The 20,472-nt window shown below is 36.3% G+C and overlaps 1 protein-coding gene across 1 annotated transcript in view; it reads left to right on the top strand.

Annotated features, from left to right (window-relative positions):
• Positions 1–20,472, top strand: part of SEMA5A (semaphorin 5A) — a 503,768-nt gene that overhangs the window by 169,677 nt on the left and 313,619 nt on the right. The window contains exon 3 of the mRNA XM_063451928.1: positions 12,962–13,173. Coding sequence (XP_063307998.1) covers positions 13,029–13,173 — 145 coding nt within the window. The 5' untranslated portion in view covers positions 12,962–13,028. The remainder of the gene's footprint in view (positions 1–12,961; positions 13,174–20,472) is intronic.

Genomic DNA, 20,472 nt, shown 5'->3' with positions numbered 1-20,472 from the left:
ATGGAAATATGCTTTAAGTGATAAAGTGATAGCACTTTTACAAAACTCATAAACATTATAAGAATTAAAAGACATGCAGTATAAGAACAACACAATGTGCATTTTGGGTGGGATCAGACTGATATGCAAATGACCTGTTTTTTTTTTTTGCAATGACACAATTTGAGCTAAAACCAGCTCTGAGCGTGAACTGATTGAGCTGTTGTCCCTTCTCTACTCTCTTGCAACTTCTTTTTTGCTTTCCCTACTGATATTTCTTTATATCTTATTTTTATGTTTAGAGTGTTAGGGAAGCACTTTTTTTATATCAGTTACACTATTTATGATTCTTGGTCACTGTTTGTTTTATTTTTTGTGAAGCTCTTAGCACACTTTTTTGTTTTTATCATTTAAGGTGAGTTTGTGCAAAAATGTTGTCAGAGAAGGAACCGAGATTTAAAGCAGGATTATTTTGCAGGAGACGGGTACCACGTGATAAGTGACAAATACGTAATTTAAAACAATAATAAATAAAGTTGCAAAACAGTTTGGAGTAATACTTTAAATGTGTGCTGAGCCCCTGTCTGAAAGACCAATTCATTCACTTGAACTCAGGGCAAAATGGGCAACCCATGAAAAGTGCTTGGGCATAGAGCTCTTGTGCTTGACGGTTATAATGGCCCTGCTTGACAATGTAATTATCTTCTTTCTGGGTGCCATTTAACCACTGTCTGACATGTCATGATTCCCTTTTATTCCAGAAGTTTGGTCCTTAAGGGGTTAACACAAGTATTCCTTTAGACTAGTCACTATAGCAATTCAAGAATTGCAATTTATTGCAGGATTGTGGTATAATCCTGTTTCTTGGAATAGATTTCCTGTTGAAAAAAGATGCTGAAGAAGTTGGAATTGCTATAGTTGTTCCTCCAGCAGTCTTGGTACTAATGGGTCTCCTATATGATTATGTGATAGGCCATATTAATGCTAAACTTAATAAAATATTTATTTCATGTTTCTTATTTAATACCTATTATTATTATTATTATTATTATTAATAATTGTCGGTCTAGTTCTCAAATGGACATCACTGCATTTATAAATAACAATTTAAAGAAAAATAGCTATTGCTCGTTGAGTTTATATAATAACTATATTGATACTGAGTACTGTACCAATCTGAAAGCCCCATACTTTTCAATATTAAAAATAACATTGCTCGGTATCAGCAATTTCAGTGATAGGCTGTAGTGTACACTGATTAAAATATAACATAAAAAGTTAAATGAATGAACTTAATCATGTATGAAACACCTTTCGCAATTCAACACAAGTTCAGAAATAATCTGTACAAATAATGAAAAACTACCGTATATACTCGAGTATAAGCCGACCCGAATATAAGCCGAGGCCCCTAATTTTACCCCAAAAAACTGGGAAAACTTATTGACTCGAGTATAAGACTAGGGTGGGAAATGCAGCAGCTGCTGGTAAATTTCTAAATAAAATTAGATCCTTAAAAAATTATATTAATTGAATATTTATTTACAGTGTGTATATATAATGAATGCAGTGTGTGTATGAGAATGCAGTGTGTGTGTATGAGAATGTAGTGTGTGTATGAGTGCAGTGTGTATATGAGTGCAGTGTGTATAGGAATGCAGTGTGTATAGGAATGCAGTGTGTGTATATGAATGCAGTGTGTGTGTATGAGAATGCTGTGTGTATGAGTGCAGTGTGTATGTATGAGAATGCTGTGTATGAGTGCAGTGTGTGTATGAGTGCAGTGTGTGTATGAATGCAGTGTGTGTGTATGAATGCTGTGTGTGTATGAGAATGCTGTGTGTATGAGTGCAGTGTGTGTGTTTGTATGAATGCAGCGTGTGTGTATGAATGCTGTGTGTATGAGTGCAGTGTGTGTGTATGAATGCAGTGTGTGTGTGTATGAATGCAGTGTGTGTGTATGAGAATGCTGTGTGTATGAATGCAGTGTGTATGAGTGCAGTGTGTGTATGTGTGTGTGTAATGCAGAGTGTGATGCAGAGCCTTGGTGGGGGGTGGGCATTTTTATTTTTTTATTATTATTTTAATATTTATTTTTGTTTCATTACATTTTTTTATTTTATTATTATTTTTTATTTTATTATTATTTTATTGTATTATTTTTATTTTTTTATTATTATTATTACATATTACATATTTACATATTAAATATTACATATTTATTATTAATATACATACATTATTACATATTAATATACATACATTATTACATATTATTACATATTGCATATTTACATATTAAATATTACATATTTATTATTAATATACATACATTTTTTTTTGTCCCCCCTCCCTGCTTGCTAGCTGGCCAGGGAGGGGGGCTCTCCTTCCCTGGTGGTCCAGTGGATGGGCACTGTGTAGGAGGGGGCTGTGGGGGTTGCAGAGAGATGTTACTTACCTTTCCTGCAGCTCCTGTCAGCTCTCTCCTCCTCCGCCGGTCCGTTCAGCACCTCGGTCAGCTCCCAGTGTAAATCTCGCGAGAGCCGCGGCTCTCGCGAGATTTACACTGTGAGCTGACAGAAGAGGTGAACGGACCGGCGGAGGAGGAGAGAGCTGACAGGAGCTGCAGGAAAGGTAAGTAACATCTCTCTGCAGCCCCACAGCCCCTGTCTGTATTATGGCAATGCAAATTGCCATAATACAGACAATTGACTCGAGTATAAGCCGAGTTGGGGTTTTTCAGCACAAAAAATGTGCTGAAAAACTCGGCTTATACTCGAGTATATACGGTAATCCTGTTCCCTGTTTTCAATAAATACATTTCAGTAATCAGTAAATCCAGTCCAAATAATTATTATAGCAACATTTTAAAGACATTTAAGTGGATAATATTGAGTCAGACAAATACACTTTTGAATAAGTTTATGACAGTCTAAATTGGAGATTATAGGAGAGTGAAAATATTTTGTGGAGAGTATTGTTCAGTTTAACTGCAACATACAAGCCACTTCAATTTAAAGTTAATTGTAAAAAAAAAAAAAAAAAAGTGTACTATAATGACCAAAATTATTTATTCTGTGTTGGACACAGTGCAAATGTACTTTTTGTAAGAGCAATGGAAATATAGTGCAATGCTGTTATGTAGTCTCTTCACCTAATACTAAGCAAAAAAATATCAAGTAGATAATTATGAACATACTATAGTTGCTTTTGATGTTTCTCTTTGGCATCACTATGAGTAATGCCATGGTCAAATATTTAAAAAAAAAACTGCAATGTGAATCAGCATTTCATATAACCAAGGACAACATTAGGATATGGGTAATGGGTATCAAGTGTTTTTAATTGATGCATTTATTTGATGTCAAGTAAAGTCTTAGACAGAAAATATGCCTAGAGGCAACTGTGGCAAAAGGTGGATTTCTTACCCATCATGGCTACCCTAGTTGTTTAATGTAAACGGTAGAAGACTAACATTAGTATTAAAATAAATTGCTGCCTCTAATATTCACTTAAATAATCATGGTAACATCTTCATATACCTTTTTACTATATCTAATTACATGTAAGGTTAATCTGGAAACCTATTTATGTGCTTTCAAAATAAATAAATAGCTCTTTGAACCCCGCCAACGCCAATATTACATCTAAGAAGAAATGAAAAGCACTACACAAAACATACCTTGCTGTTTAGTGGATGTTTTTAAAATTATCACAGAAATATCAGATCGCAGAAGATCTGTATGGTGGGATTCTATAATAAGACAAAAGATTAACTCTGGTAACTGAATAATATCAGTTCTCACATTGACATCTATGGAAAAATTGCTATTCATTTACCTCTGATGGTAGAATCTACCCCCCTTAATTTCCTAAGACCACTTAAAATCACTGATATTAAGTTAAAAGCATGTATATTACTCAAGAGTTAAATTAAGCAGGTTAATCAGTAAAGTGTGCATTAAAACCAGTGCTATTCTCTGATACAATATTAGATTAGGACTCTCTGAATCTGGGGTAATTTGATATAGTGATGGACAATAAAGCCATAAGGTGTGACCAAACCCATATCATCTTTACATGAAACATAAGCTGAAATATGAAAAAATGGGATCAAATTATTTTAACAAACTAACACTTTTTACCATGCTTATGATCCAAAATCGATGAATAAATAAAATAACTGGCAGACAAGTGTGGGAAGGAAATCCAACAAATGTGCAGGACAAAAAGGGAAAACTGTTGAAATGTACAATAGTATGTAACAAAATTCCAAATCTGATCAGTGGTAGAGGTAGACTAGTTTAGCGTAGGTACACAAATCATTTCTACTTATTAATATTACTATTTTATTTCCCTTCTTATTACATTCTTACTGCTAGTAAAAAAAAAAAAAGGAAAGAAATGATGACCAAGCTTGTGCTGTGCTATTTTACCTTATAATTTCCCTTGTCTAAAACAATATATGCTAAAATTAATAATGATAATGTGTGTAAATCCCATTTAAAATATCAGTTCTCTCTTGGCTTTGTGATTTGTTGCTAGCAAGAAATCCAAGTTGGCTTTAAAACAAAAACTAAAACTAGAACGGAACAAACGAACTTCCAATTAATGCATGCTCAGACACATTAAAGTAATAGAGTTCACTAAAGGGTGATTGAATAAAGTTGTATTGATTTGTTTCCAAGGATTAGACGAAACTGAGTTAGTATCGATGGATGTGTTTAAAAACCAACTTAGTGAACCTCAGAAGACTGTGCTGTAAAACTTTATTAAAAGGAATAATTAGGTGAACTTAAAGTATTGTTATCAACCTCAAGTAAGCACAAGATAATGCTTATTGGTAATGCAGTCTACAAAAGATTTCATTACACTGAAAAATAAATTGTGTTTCCCAGTGGTTATATCCTGCTATATATCATGCACAGACCTCTGTTTATTTTAAAACAATCAGTGGAAAGTTCAAATGTTCTCACCGTGGTCTAGATCTGAAGACAAGTTAATCTATGTAGAGTTAAAATTCAGGGAATAACGTGCAAGGTATTATGTGCAGTCTATTTATCATCTCGGTTTTTTACTCTCTAGTGTTTTATGTGAATACATTACACTTATTTACCCCTGTCTAACACAAGATGCTACCAAGGCACGTCTTTGTGTGCTTATAATTTCACACCTTGATTATTGCAACTCTTTTCTCATTGGCCTTTCCCATACTCATGCAGCCCCATTCCAGTCTTTTATAAATGCTGCTTCCATGCTTATCAACTTCTTCCAACACTCATCGCACTCTGCCAGTCTTTACATTGGCTTTTAGTATCTTTCAGGATCCAATTCAAACTACTGACATTAACATACAAAGCCCTAACAGAATCTAGCCCCATTATATTTTCTCTCTAATCTTTTGACTCTGAGTAACAAGTGCCAGGATGAAGGGAACATGACACATTTTTTTACTTGTATGTATATTAAACAGATTGCTCAATGTGTGTGCTTCACATGGTACCAGATGAATATTTAAATATCAATGATCCATGCCATTGGTTTTAGATGTCACCCATGAAAACAAACATGATAGTCAAATTGGAATGGGAAATAACACTTTTTCCTTGTAGATTTATTTTACTTTATGTAAAAATTACAATATTCACCCATCTTTATTATGTATCCTGCTGTTTTACACCAGCATATAATTAGTAACAGTTAGAAAGATGCTTTAATATACATTCTGCAGACATAAGCTTTGTTCCTGCCACTGATAATCGCTATTAGTCTCATGATATATGCTTCATTTTAAATGGCGCAGAGTAATACAGTTAGTGATTGTGATAATAAATTTAAGGGAATCTGTAGTCTGGCGATTAGCAAACCTTAACTTATTGTTTTTACAATTTTAATTATTTTCTTCTACTTAGTTAACTCTCTAAGTTTCCCTCTGTGAGTTGAACATAGAATTGAAATTGAAACAGTGTAATGACTAAAATTTGGCTTATGCTAGACAGTCTTTATTTTGATATAAAACATTACACACATAACACTATTTTCCAACACAAATCTATGCTGTAACTATAAATCTATATCAAAGTACTGAAAAATAATATCCACATATATCTGCTAGGTTATTCTTAATTTAGCTTTGCCTCTGCATCAAATGGTCTCAAAATCCATGAATAGTTTAAAAGGACATGATCAAATCTTATAGTTTCACAAAAATAAATACATTAATAATACTGTTTTGCAGAATGCAATGTCATAGGTTCTCCCCATTCCCAAAAAATATTTTTTAAGTGTACACACACTAAGTTATTGACAGGAAAAGTGAGCTGAACTGTTATTAGCAAAGTAGATTGCATTAAAAGAAAATAATACTGAGTCATACACATTGTACGCTTATCACGACAAGTCTTTCTGGTGTTTAATTGCCTTTCTGCTGTTTGCATGTGAATCAAATGCATAAACTTTATTATGCTGGATGCAGGTTTCAAGCAAGGGACAAAAATGCCACAGACTATAAGTGACACATTATTTGTGGAAACTCTTCCTGGTTTAAAGTTCTCAAGTGGTTCTGTTTTAGGAACTTTAACCCCTTAGGGACCAAACTTCTGGAATAAAAGGGAATCATGACATGTTACACGTCATGTGTCCTTAAGGGGTTAAAGGGAAGAATGTTTACCTTTTTGTTTACTTTTACATATTTTGCATTTTCTAATGTATTGTTTATATAATGTAGTTAATATAGAGGATACTTCCTGCTTGTTGTCATTCTTTTAATAAAATAAATGAACATCTGTGAGTGGATTTACCTAAAGAATATTCTTGCTGATTTTTCCATTTTTAGATCTTTACCCCCAAGTGGTTCTCTATACTATGATTGTACATGATTGTTTACATGTGTGGCAACCTTGTGCCCTATTATTGCTTAAATAAACTATCCCTGTCAGCTAGGAAGTGTAGTTTGAGAGATTTTGTTGACATGAATTACAAAGTAATATTGGCTAAGTAACTGTTAGCCAGTGCTGAAATTAATCAGTTTGTCGTGGCTTATGAATCCATAAAAAAAGAAAACATTTTAATAGCTAGGTTTATGTGCTCAGAACCTCTTCAGAATTAAATAGCCCAGCTTGGGATTTGGCAGCATATTGTATTTAATAGTCAACATGGTTTCAAGCTATTCCTGAATAAATGTCATTTATATAAATTTTAACACTACATTTTAGAACCAAAGTAAAATAATTATTATTTATTTTTAAAATATATGAAGTTGACATTCCTCACTCATAAATCTGCTGTCTGTAAATACATCAATAGAAGCTGTGTTATAACTACTACCAGTTTATTAACCCCTTAGTGACCAGGCCGTTTTTCAATTTTCTTACCATTAAGGACCAGGGCTGTTTTTACATATCTGCTGTGTTTGTGTGTAGCTGTAATTTTCCTCTTACTCATTTACTCTAACCACACATATTATATACTGGTTTTCTCGCCATTAAATGGTCTTTCTAAAGATACCCTTATTTTCATCATATCAAATAATTTACTATAAAAAGAATTATAAAATATGATGAAAACAAAAAACAAACTTTTTCTAACTTTGACCCCCAAAATCTGTTACGGATCTACAACCGCCAAAAAACACCCATGCTAAATAGTTTCTACATTTTGTCTGAGTTTAGAAATACCCAATGTCAGCATGTTCTTAGCCTTTTTTTTTTTTGCAAGTTATAGGGCTATAAGTACAAGTAGGACATTGCTGTTTCAAAATATATATATATTTAAAATGTATCAATAGTGACATTGTAACACTGTTATCTGTCATAAATCTCCGAATCACACCTCACATGTACATATTTTTTTAAAGTAGACAACCCAGGGTAATCAATATGGGGTATGTCCAGTCTTTTTAGTAGCCACAAACACTGGCTAAAGTTAGCATTTATATTTGCTTGTGTGTTAAAAATGCAAAAAGCAATTATGAACGCTAACTTTTGCCAGTGTTTGTGACTAAGTGGCTACTAAAAAAAGACTGAACATACCCCAATTTGCAATACCTTGGGTTGTCTTCTTTTTCAAATGGTATGCCATCATGGGGGTAATTCTCATTCCTGGGCTACCATATGGTCTCAAAAGCAACATTACCAATTTGGCACATTTCAATGTGAAAAAATGGAAAATCAAGCCTTATATTTGACCATGTAACTTTCCAAAACAATATAAAACCTGTATAAATACAAAGGAGGAGTAGGCATGCAAAATGAAAGATAAACAATTCTAAGGTGCAGATATAAAAATGTATACAACCTTATAATGATGAAGTGAGCGATATCTATATAAAAATAAATAAATCGCATATAGTGTATTACAGAACCAAAATGTTATAACACGCAAGATGATTGTGGGAACTCACAAGATTGTAATGTAAAACAGGCCCATCATCCTCAGTCAGGCAGGATCTTCAGTATATATGAAGTAACAGACTCTTAAAAGGATCCAAGTAAAACAGCATAAAAACCACACTAAGGTGGTATCAACAGCATCAAAGTAAGTCCCCAAGTGATGTAATCCGACGCGTTTCGTCTAGTCGACTTCCTCAGGGATTGTGATTGTGTTCAGTCCCACTATAAAACCTGTACATGGGAGATATTGTTAAACTTGGGAGACTTCGCTGAACACAAATTTTAGTGTTTCAAAACAGTAAAACGTATCACAACAATTATATCTTCAGTGAAAGTGCCATTTGTGTGTGAAAAACGCAAAAAAAATTTACTTTCACTGACAATATCATCGCTGTGATATGTTTTACTGTTTTGAAATACTAATATTTGTGTTCAGCAAAGTCTCCCGAGTAAAACAGTACTCCCCCATGTACAGGTTTTAAGGTGTCTTGGAAAGTTTCAGGGTTAAATACAATGTTCTACCAAATTCAATTCTCTGGACTTCCGCCCATGGTTGTCAGGCTGATCCCTCAAATTGCAATCAATATAATTATGTAAAAGTATTGAATAAGCACGTAGAATTTAAATATATATATATATATATATATATATATATATATATATATAAATAAATAAATATATATATATATATATATATATATATATATATATATATATAATATATATATACATATTTATATATACATATTTATATATGTGAAGTTTACGTGTATATTTATGAAATTATTTATGTAATTATGTATATGGATATATTTCATATTATTTTAATTTAATTATCTATATCTATCATTTCACCACCCACAATGATTTGCTCATTTTTAACACATGCATACTATAGCATTACAAATACATACAGGTGTAATCAAAATTATTTAACCCCCATTGAAAATTAGGTTTACAACATTGCAATGAACAAATCAAACAAAAGCAATTGAAATAGCTCAACACAATCAATGCTTTAGTGGTTTCCCCAAATTCAACTGAAAATGCAACTTATAATGCAACTACATACTGAACACACACACACTGCGCCCCTTATACGCAAAGGGTCCACTACATAAAAACATTAAATTCCCCCCACACACATACATTGCATTCCCTACACTGTCTATGCCTGCCTGTGTGTGCCTGCCTGCGCCTACGTGTGTTTGTGTGTATCTGTAAAAGCCTGAGTGTGTCTGTCTCTGCCTGCGTGTACCTGTCTTGCCTATGTGCCTGTCTGTTCCTTTTTGTATCTGTGTCTGGATGTACTTGTGCATGTCTTTGTGTGTCTGCCTATCTGTGTCTCAGTGTGTATGTGTATCTGTGTGTGTGTTTCTGTAAGTAACTGTAAGTGTGTTAAGTGGTGGAATTGGGAAGAGTAGTGAGGTAGTGCTTTATTAAGGGTTCAGCAAATTAATTCTCGTCTCCAGCCCTGGCTTCAGTCTATGAAGGTCTGAATGTTTTCAATCTATGCAAGCAACAGTAGAAGCACAATACATAATGGTATGACAAAGGACAGTTATACAACATTTAATACTTAGATCTAGAAATGATATTGATAGCCATACTCTGAAATTCAATAACCATTTACCAAGTCAGCAAAACTTTCTAATTTTAAAAATGCTGCAATCATTAGTAACTTGACTATTTTATATGAGTTGTATGACTGTGAAAGTGACTGTTCTTAAATAAATGCCTTAGTAAATGCTTTTGAAGTTAGATTTATCAATGTTTTTCTTTCATCTTAGCCATTACATTTTTTATTTAGTAAGCTAAAATATATTTGTATTGAATACTCTTTCACCTGCTCAACAAAGCCTGTAGACAGTTAAATTAATATTATGTTCCTGTAAATAACAATTGCATGCAGGAAACCATTTTTATTTAAAGTCAAAGTACAGCAAACAACAAATACAAGTGCATTCAATGTTGAAAAAGAAATACGGAGCATTACTGAACAGCAGTTTAATAGCTTTTAGTTTTGTATTCATTATTGTTTGTGTTCCACATTAACTTGACTGGAAAAAGATTGTATGTTTGATATTCTTGTACTGACTGCTGCTTTGAAATTGAATTCCTACCTCATTGTTTTATTCAAAAGCTAACATGTAGACAGATACATAAATAAGGGCACTAAGAAAAAAGCTGCCTCATTCCAACCTCTAAGTAGATAGCTAACAGGGAGTTGGTGGGCAATTACAAGTAACCATTACTGTATCGTCCCAGGTTTGATTTAGCATTCAATGTACCACTTCTACACTAGTTCCATTTTTCATGGTAAATTGTGTTAAGCAGTAAAAAAGAAATGGAGTTCCAATTTACAGTCATGCAGGAAAAGACACAGACTTATAGTTACAATATATAACACACAGGCTGACAGAGTAAAACACACAGACTCACTTGCAACCAGATATGCAACCTCAATCCTTTGGTAGACTACATACAGTAAACCCACTCACAGTACCCGAAAACCAAAGACAAACTCACAGATTCACACAGTAGACCACACAAATACATTCACTAGTTTGTAAAACAGAGAGTCAATCGCAGCACCATTAGTTTCACAGTGACATTTTCACACAGTAGCAGTAAGTCATTAAAATATTGGGTACTGAATAAGCTATTCCAAATTTTTGGTTAAAATTGCAAGATTGGGATAATTCTTTACTTCAGGTATTGTTCTAGTTCTGTTGTGTTCTAAAATTATAAATCTACTGGACAGTTTAGTGGATAACCCCATATGAAACCTTCGATGATTGTAATTATATTGCAATAAAAAATGATTCCTTGTCAGCATTGTGAGTAGTAATGACTCTGAACCAAGAGTATTTTAACTAAACCATATGCTAGATGCAACAGTTCTATATTCTATAAATGCTGCAGCTTTTTCTCTTCAGTTACTGTGCAATGAAACTAAACATTAAAATACTGTGGATACTAAAATCTTAATCATCACCCACAAATGCTCCATTAGCTCTAAGTTCCAGGAAATTAGCTACAAAGTGCTAACATTCTGGTACCAGACACCAGACGTCCTACACCGAATGAACACAGGTAACTCACGGGAATGCTGGTGATGTAGACTGGACGAGGGGACCAACCTCCACATATGGTGGTAATTTCCTGCCATTTCCCCTTACTGGCAGATGGTACATACCAAGATACAGGAAATCCCTGGCACTATAAAAAAATTCCTCGTAGGAAAACTATTTAAAAAATATTATTGAAATGTGCTTTATTATCTTACATACATTATATTTAAAGGGACATTATAGCATTAAGAATACAAACCTATAATTCAAACGCTATAGTATTACCAGACCAATGCAGGTGTTCCCTGTAAGGCTATGACAGGTATTACTTACCTTTCTTTCCTTTGCGTGCTGGTCTCACTGATCATTTCAGCCAATCCAATGCTTCCTCAGAGAGAAGCACGGGAGGCTGGTGCGCATTTGCTGCAAATCACAGCACTGCGCCAATCAAATGCTCTCTACAAGCAGCATTTAATTGAGAACCGAGTATGACTCCATTCTCACAGGAAAATCACTTTACTAGTAGCAGCCACTGACTGCCGCTAGAGTTGTGTTTAACTCTCCCTTGTTTTTCAGTGTACATTGCAAGGTTAAAAGTAAAGGGCCTCTGGACCCACACCACGGCATTAAGATAAAGTGGTCTGGGTGCCTTTAGTGACCCTTTATTTTTGTACATATACTCATAAATGCAACAGTTTAGAATAGGATAGTAGATTCTCTGTGCTATAGCATACATTTACTTTTAAGGATATAAAGACATCCATGGATAAAACATTTTCCTTGCAATAATAATTTGACAGATAATGTGTTCTGGAAAAAAGTTTGTTATACCCATAGTAATGGAAAGTGCAGATTTATGGAACAACACAGCTGTTAATATTATGTTTTAATCAAAAAGATAAAATGCACATGCCAATGGTACAAGTGGTTTATTTAGATAAAACTCTTTGTGATGGTTTTGCTTAACGTGGAATGGTTTATTTTAAAAAAGAACCTATATGCTAAAAGGCGTAACTTAAATAAACATCACTAAATTAAAGTCCAAAAGTTATGACATGGTCTAGAAATATTATCTATTTAATTGAAATGTTACCTTTGAAATGATTCAATAATTCTTTTTAGTTTACAACCTTAATTTAGAAAAAGAAAATGTATATCTAACGCATGTCTATAGCATTAGTTGGCATTATCCAATGGTAAACCCTCAAAATAGTATGAACAGACTGATTTTTACCTGTCTTTGTCAGGAGACTTCCGTCTTTCCTCATCTTACTGGGACATTACTATGCTCTATAGGAGCACCTAACTGTGACTGGTTTACAACTGCTTTTCTACTATGTCGGTACTCTGTAACAATTGCTACTAATACTCAACACCATTTTCTTCCTAGTTGCAAAGTTAAAAAGCCCCTCATTTTAATGATAATAATAATAATTATAATAATTATAATCATAACAGTTACTGAAAGTACGATCATATATCTGATATGTTTATTTTCTCATTTTGTTCTTTGTTTAGAATCTTTACACAGATGAATACAAGACGTGTTGCACGTTAGAAACACATTGAATGCTACATGTAAATCATGGTTTTGACCATGGCTTTTATGGATTGGACTTGGCTATTTGTTTTCACCTTCTTAAGTTATGGAGCAAGTGGAAATAAGGAGACAAAAATATCAGATGATTCTCAATGTCAGAGAATGGAACATCCCACTATCAATAATAAGGGTAAGTGAGCTGCATTTTAATGAAATATTTTAAAGAGAAAAAAAGGATATTTGCATGTTGACTCTCTATTTGACAGCTACTTGTTTCTCCCATCTGAGCTGCAGGCCCACTGTTTATACATTTAATGTAGCACAATCTGCTTTTAAAGAAGTGTATATTTTTATGTACTGCTGTGCTGTTTAAGTGATCTGATGACTGACAAAGTAGTGGGTGACTTCACTGCCTGCAAGAATGAACAGGTGATTTAATAAGTTGCCAGAGGGGATATGAAATATCTTTATAAAAATGGCCTGGAGCCTTAGCCCTGGAAAAATCTTGGAGATAGAATACAGATACAAGTGTTCAACAGAGTAGAAAAGCCAGAATGACCTTGGCAGTGGTATTAATTACTGACAGTAACAGTTCAAGCAAAGCATGAGCAAGACTACTGAGTAAAAGGCTGTACACATATCAGGTGTAAAGAAGATACAAAATATGTTGAGAGTAAAACGATTTGGATATTCACTGGATATGAGGAGTAAAATGAGTTCAAAGTCAAAATTGCTATCAAGCCACACATTCTGTTGGACAGAGCTGATAGTAACCTCATTATTAGGGAAACTGACATACGAAAAGTAGTGTTTGAAAGAAGACAGAAAATACATAAAGCTCTGATTTAGTGATAATCAGAAAATATTATTTTATCTAGTTAAACTTTGCATAGAGGCAGTTGGTAACACTGCTCAAGCTGAACCAAGAGAGATGAAGGAAAGGTAGATAGGTCTTTTTCTGTAATGGTAAAAGTGGGATGCAACTGAAATAATGTGATTGATAAAAGAGGTTGAATATATTGAAATGACCAAAAACAGATTAGAATCAATAGGTATTGGGGAGGGGGGGTGGGGGGGGGGGGGAGGATGTGTCAGGAAAATGAACACTAAAAATGCACTGGATGAAAACCACAGAAGAATAGAAGAATATACTTACATAGGAACGTTATGAAACCTGAGAAATTAGTGGTCATTATCAGTGCCAGAAACTGGAGAGAGGTCAGGAAGAATTAAAAAAGAATGAAAGGGATTGACAGACTTGTTGGATTCACATAAGTTACACAGTGTGTCCTACGGAACCAACTCAAGAAGATTGGAAACAACAGTGTAGTATGTATCAATGTTTAGCTTTTAACCCCTTAGTGACACGACCATCTTTCAATTTTCTTACCGTTAAAGGGACACTATAGTCACCTGAACAACTTCAGCTTAATGAGGTTGTTCAGGTGAGTGCTACAGCTACCCGGAGCCTTTTTCTTGTAAGCACTGTATTTTCTGAGAAAATGCAGTGTTTACATTGGAATCTTGGAACACCTCTTGTTGCAGTCAATCAGACGGCCACCAGAGGGACTTCCGAATTCAGAGGCCCTAAAAAGGCCTCACGTCTGATGCATTCTGGGTGAATACTTCAGACGGGTTATCAGCACACAAAGCACTGTGAACGCGCTTTGTGTGCTGAGGCTGTCAGCACTGCTGTGGGCGTGGCTTCAGCTGACAGCTGAAGCCCAAACCCACAGGGACGCTATCTGGCCACAATAGTGGTTGAAGGGGGGGGGAGACCTACTCTCCTTCCCCCCCCCGGCCCCCACCCCTGTGCGGCGGGTGGGGGCCCTAAAATTAAAAATAAGGGGGGACCTACTGCCCCCCCGGCCCCCACCCCTGTGCGGCGGGTGGGGGCCCTAAAATTCACAATAGGGGGGGACCTATTGCCCCCCCCAGCCCCCACCCCTGAGCGGCGGGTGGGGGCCCTAAAATTCACAATAGGGGGGGACCTACTGTCCCCCCCCCCGGCCCCCACCCCTGAGCGGCGGGTGGGGGCCCTAAAATTCACAATAGGGGGGACCTACTGTCCCCCCCGGCCCCCACCCCTGAGCGGCGGGTGGGGGCCCTAAAATTCACAATAGGGGGGGACCTACTGTCCCCCCCCCACCGGCCCCCACCCCTGTGCGGCGGGTGGGGGCCCTAAAATTATCAATAAGGGGGGGACCTATTGTCCCCCCCAGCCCTCACCCCTGAGCGGTGGGTGGGGGCCCTAAATACAAAGGGGGGGACCCCCCAAAAAAATATCTCCCTACCTACCCCCCTCACCCTAAAAGTAATGAGGGGGGGGACCTTTAACTAAAAACCTGTAAAAAAAAAAAATGAGATAAAAACAACTTACCATTCGATGTTTTCTTTCTTCTAAAATCTTCTTTCTTCAGCCCCAAAAAAGGCCAAATAAAAAGCCATAATAACCGACGCAATTAAAATAAAAAAAAATAAAAAACCCGAGCGCACAAAAAATAATCCATCTTCACCCATGGAGGGCTCCGCGCAGACTGAGCCCCGCCCTGCAATTAGGCTAAGAACACTCTGATTGGTGGGTTTAGGCCAATCAGAGTGCTCTTTGTCATTTTACAAGCGTGGGAAAGTTCTTTGGAATTTTCCTACGCTTGTAAAATGACACAGAGCACTGTGATTGGATGGATTTCAAGCCATCCAATCACAGTGCTCTGTGTCATTTTACAAGCGTGGGAAAGTTCTTTGGAATTTTCCCATGCTTGTAAAATGACACAGAGCACTGTGATTGGATGGATTTTATGTATATATAATTAACTTAATTCTAAGTGTATTTTAATATATATATATATATATATATATATATATATATAATTAATATTAAAATACACTTTTAATAATGGTGTATGTGTGTTTATGTGCATCTAAAAGTACTTAGATCATATATATTATATATATATATATATATATATATATATATATATATATACAGATGATACTCGAAAAATTTGAATATCGTGAAAACATTCATTTATTTCAGTAATGCAACGTAAAAGGGGAAACTAATATATGAGATAGATGCATTACATGCAAAGCAAGATAGTTCAAGACGTGATTTGTTATAAGTGCGATGATTATGGCTTACAGCTCATGAAAACCCCAAATCCACAATCTCAGTAAATTAGAATATTGTGAAAAGGTGCAATATTCTAGGCTCCCAGTGTCCCACTCTAATCAGCTAAGTAAGCCATAACACCTGCAAAGGGTTTCTGAGCCTTTAAATGGTCTCTCAGTCTGGTTCAGTATGAATCACAATCATGGGGAAGACTGCTGACCTGACAGTTGTGCAGAAAACCATAATTGACTTCCTCAATAAGGGGGGAAAGCCTCAGAAGGTAATTGCGAAGGAAGTTGGATGTTCCCAAAGTGCTGTATCAAAACATCAATAGAAAGTTATGTGTAAGGTAAAAATGTGTGGAAGAAAAAGTTGCACAAGGAGCAGGGATGACCACAGCCTGGAGAGGGTTGTCATGAAAAGGCCATTCAAAAGTGTTGGGGACTTTCACAAGGAGTGGACTGAGGCTGGAGTCAGTGCATCAAGAGCCACCACACACAGACAGATCCTGGACATGGGCTTCAGATGTCGTATTCCTCTTGTCAAGCCGCTCCTGAACAACAAACAACGTCAGAAGCGTCTTACCTGGTCTAAAGAAAAACAGACCAGGTCTGTTGCTCAGTGGTCCAAAGTCCTCTTTTCTGATGAGAGCCAATTTTGCATCTCATTTGGAAACCAAGGACCCAGAGTCTGGAGGAAGAATGGAGAGGCACACACTGCAAGATGCTTGAAGTCCAGTGTGACGTTTCCACAGTCTGTGTTGATTTGGGGAGCCATGTCATCTGCTGGTGTTGGTCCACTGTGCTTCATTAAGTACAGGGTCAACGCAGCCGTCTACCAGGAGATTTTGGAGCACTTCATGCTTCCTTCCGCAGACTAGCTTCATGGGGATGCTGACTTCATTTTTCAGCAGGACTTGGCACCTTCCCACACTGCATTACGTTGCATTACTGATATAAATGAACTTTTGAACGATATTCTAATTTTTCGAGTATCACCTGTGTGTATATATATATATATATATATATATATATATATATATATGATCTAAGTACTTTTTATGTACTTTATGAACTTTTATTTTACTTTTTTAACTTTTGAAACTTTTGTTCAAGCTCTTGGGGGACTACCTAAGAGCTCAGACAGGTCCCCTGCAGACAATGCACAAGCCGGCTATTCCGGCCATGTGATCGCGAGGACCCCGCGATCACATGGCCTGGGAGAGCCAGATCAGGCAGTGGGGGTCGGGATTGCCAGCGAGGGATCGCCAGCGATCAGGTAAGTGTCGATTTACTAAATGATGTACCAGGTACGTCCACGGTCATTAACAACCGTTATTTAGCGTACGTACCTGGTACGTCATTGGTCAGGAAGGGGTTAAAGATGAGATGGATTGTTCCATGCTTAAAGGTGGCAGTGAGTATACCATGAAAGAAAGAGACTGTATGTTTTGTAGGTGGAGTTAAAACATGACACTGATAATTAATAAAATGCAAGGTAATTGGTTTCAAAAGGACTGGTGGTGGAACAGTAGGTCAGAAAAAGAGACTTAATTTTGCAAAGTGGGTAAGAGAGACAGTTTAAGATGCATGGGATTAAATGCGGCGGAGATAGGATGGAGGAGAGTGTGAGTAGGGTAGGTATCTAGTGCTTTTACATCTGTAGAACAGTTAGGTTAGTAGGAGGGTTGGGGCAACTCTGCCCTTCTTCAATCACATGAATATTGTGGGAAGTACACTTTTGCAATATCTGTGCAAATCTTGAATGGCAGTGATAGGCTAAACTATAATATTGCACGATTAACCATTATTTCATACAGAAGATCATGTTTCCAAATCCCAGGCAGATGTGTTTAGTATAGTATGACATAGTGTGAGAGTGGGAGTCACATGTCTTGGCAACAGCTGGAAATAGTATTATGTCAGTTCCAAACGCCAAAAAGGAATAAGTGCTGCACTATAAACTATATAACTACCTATCTATAATAATAGTTGTAATCATTGATTAACATAATTTTCATAGTGCATCTATGTAGTGTTTATAATATAATTCACATTCAGTGTCAATTTCTAACTTACTTTTACTGGAGCCATCTTTCATGCTCTGATTTTTAGCATTAAATTCTAGAGAAATTGAGCCCACTAAGCAATCCAGTTTTCTTATGCTGTACTTCCAGAGATTGGATCCAGCATGTAAACCACAGGAAATGCAGGGATGCAAATAGCATAAACCTTTAAAAAGTAATTCTAAAAGACTTTAATAACTCACTTGAGCAAATGGCGAGAACCTTAATGCAAAGTCCCAGAAAGCACAGAAAACAAACGCTGAGCTGGTTCCACAATACTTCCAAGAGTAGAACACCACTGCTGCTCCAAAATAATTGCATTCACCCTCTTTTACTCCACTCCATCCCCTTGCTTACATCCCTGTTATGTTTTTCCTTGGGATATGGTATCTTCTGACTTCAGATTATAACTGTTTTGGTTTCACCACTGTAAATACAATTTACAGAAATATTCATCTTGCCTTTAGTCTGAAGTGAATTCGTATGCTCTTGAATGTATTTTGATATTGTGTGAGGAAAGTGTATCGTTATATGCAGAAAGAACTATAAACATTATTATTTCCAGATTAAATGCTTATATTTTATGTGTATATTCCATGCTTTTATTGTGGAATTTGAGAACATTTTTTATAAGAAATAATTAAACAACTCTATCCTATTAACTTGAAGTCATCTTGTGGAAAACAAAAGCAAAACAGTTGTTTCTTCTAAAAAAGAACTATATTAAGGGACATTTGAAGATGGATTTTACCAACCGTAATCAACATACATGTTTGCACTGCTGTATCTCCCATTCTGCATTTTGTTACTTTTCACTTTATTAATAAGGTCTCTTCTGGATGGAAGTAATATGTTCCTTACTGTTCAGTCACTGTCCATGAAATACTATGCTATTGACTAGAACATCAATTTCCTGTAGACAGATACAGTTTTTCGTTTGCTGTGCCTTTAGGGCTTATCATAAATAGGGTTACACATGTATTTAAATAATAATAAATAGAAAATGCATGCCATTATGTCCTAATATATTCCATGTTGGGACTGCACTCTGCCATTATTCCTCTGCAAAATAATGTGACCCATACACATCTGTAATGCACAAATCTGAGTGGCTTCGCATTAGCGTGATGAAAAAGGGGTGGGAAGCTGTTAATGTTTGTGTTTCACATACATAGGAAGGCTCTGTTCAGCTGTGTAGCGGAGAGGTAGTATAATCCACAGTATCTCCGCTGGGTAACAGGAACAGCATAAAATAATCCAGGCAAATAAATACAGCATACAATAATCCCGGTAGCGTTGTAAGAATCCTTCCTTCCCAAGAACTAGACGACACATAGGCTGGGAGTCAACTGAGCTTTTAATCACAGGTCACAGTATTTATGGGATTCCCCATGCAAGGGGTTTTTCCTACTGACATTACAGGGGTTGTACAGTAGGGGACTACATGGGGAACTTAACAACCTGGACATTTCTCCCATCATGCACTGCTGTACGAGAGGGATACTCCCACTAGAATATACAGTTAAGGGGATTATCCCTCCGTACATCAGAACTAACATTTTACATGAAAATACATAACTTTTATAATATTCATCATATTTAAACGGATGGACGTTCGGTAGATAGCTGGGGTCTGAGCGCACATTTCGTGAAAGTACCGCTCAGATCCCAGCATAAATAACTGAACGCCGCACGAAACAAACATTACATTTAAGTTACATTCAAACTACCGATTGACCTTAGGGAAACACATTACCGAAGGACCGAGGCTCCCGAACGGCTTGGAAGTCCAGCGGTATTCGTGCCGTCGAGTAGCCGATTTTAGTTCCAGACGCTCGATGACCAAATACCGCTGGGCTAACAAAGGATCCAAGATGGCCGACCACCGCATGGTCGGTAGCCGAACGGCAGCCACCCTGAATCTCACTAATTACCGATTGCAACAATGTTGCAATCCTTAATGGGAGCCACACGACCTCCTGTGTGTAGTCTCCCTACGGTAGTTTGTTTGTTTCACGAACAGTGTTGAAATTCACTGTTCGTGAAACTATTGTATGAATGCTGGTGGCTTTCAGGCCGCCAGCACACGAACGGTATGGTTCACATGTAATATACTCTGCATGAATACTTGGTTCTTAAAGTGATAGGCACACATTAAAGAGAATACAGTTTTAAGTGGCTAGTTTTGCCACAAGCTGCATAACAAAATGTATTCAAGAGACTGATTAAATACCCTTCTCATTCCAGGAAGAGGCGCAGGACACACTCATTTTAGTCTATGAGTTTTTTCTATTATCATAAAAGCACTAACT

The sequence above is a fragment of the Pelobates fuscus genome, chromosome 4 (genome assembly GCF_036172605.1).
Source record: "Pelobates fuscus isolate aPelFus1 chromosome 4, aPelFus1.pri, whole genome shotgun sequence".
In the NCBI taxonomy this organism is placed as follows: Eukaryota; Metazoa; Chordata; class Amphibia; order Anura; family Pelobatidae; genus Pelobates; species Pelobates fuscus.
Note: the sequence above shows the minus strand (reverse complement) of the source record. Positions and strands in the feature narration are given on the sequence as shown.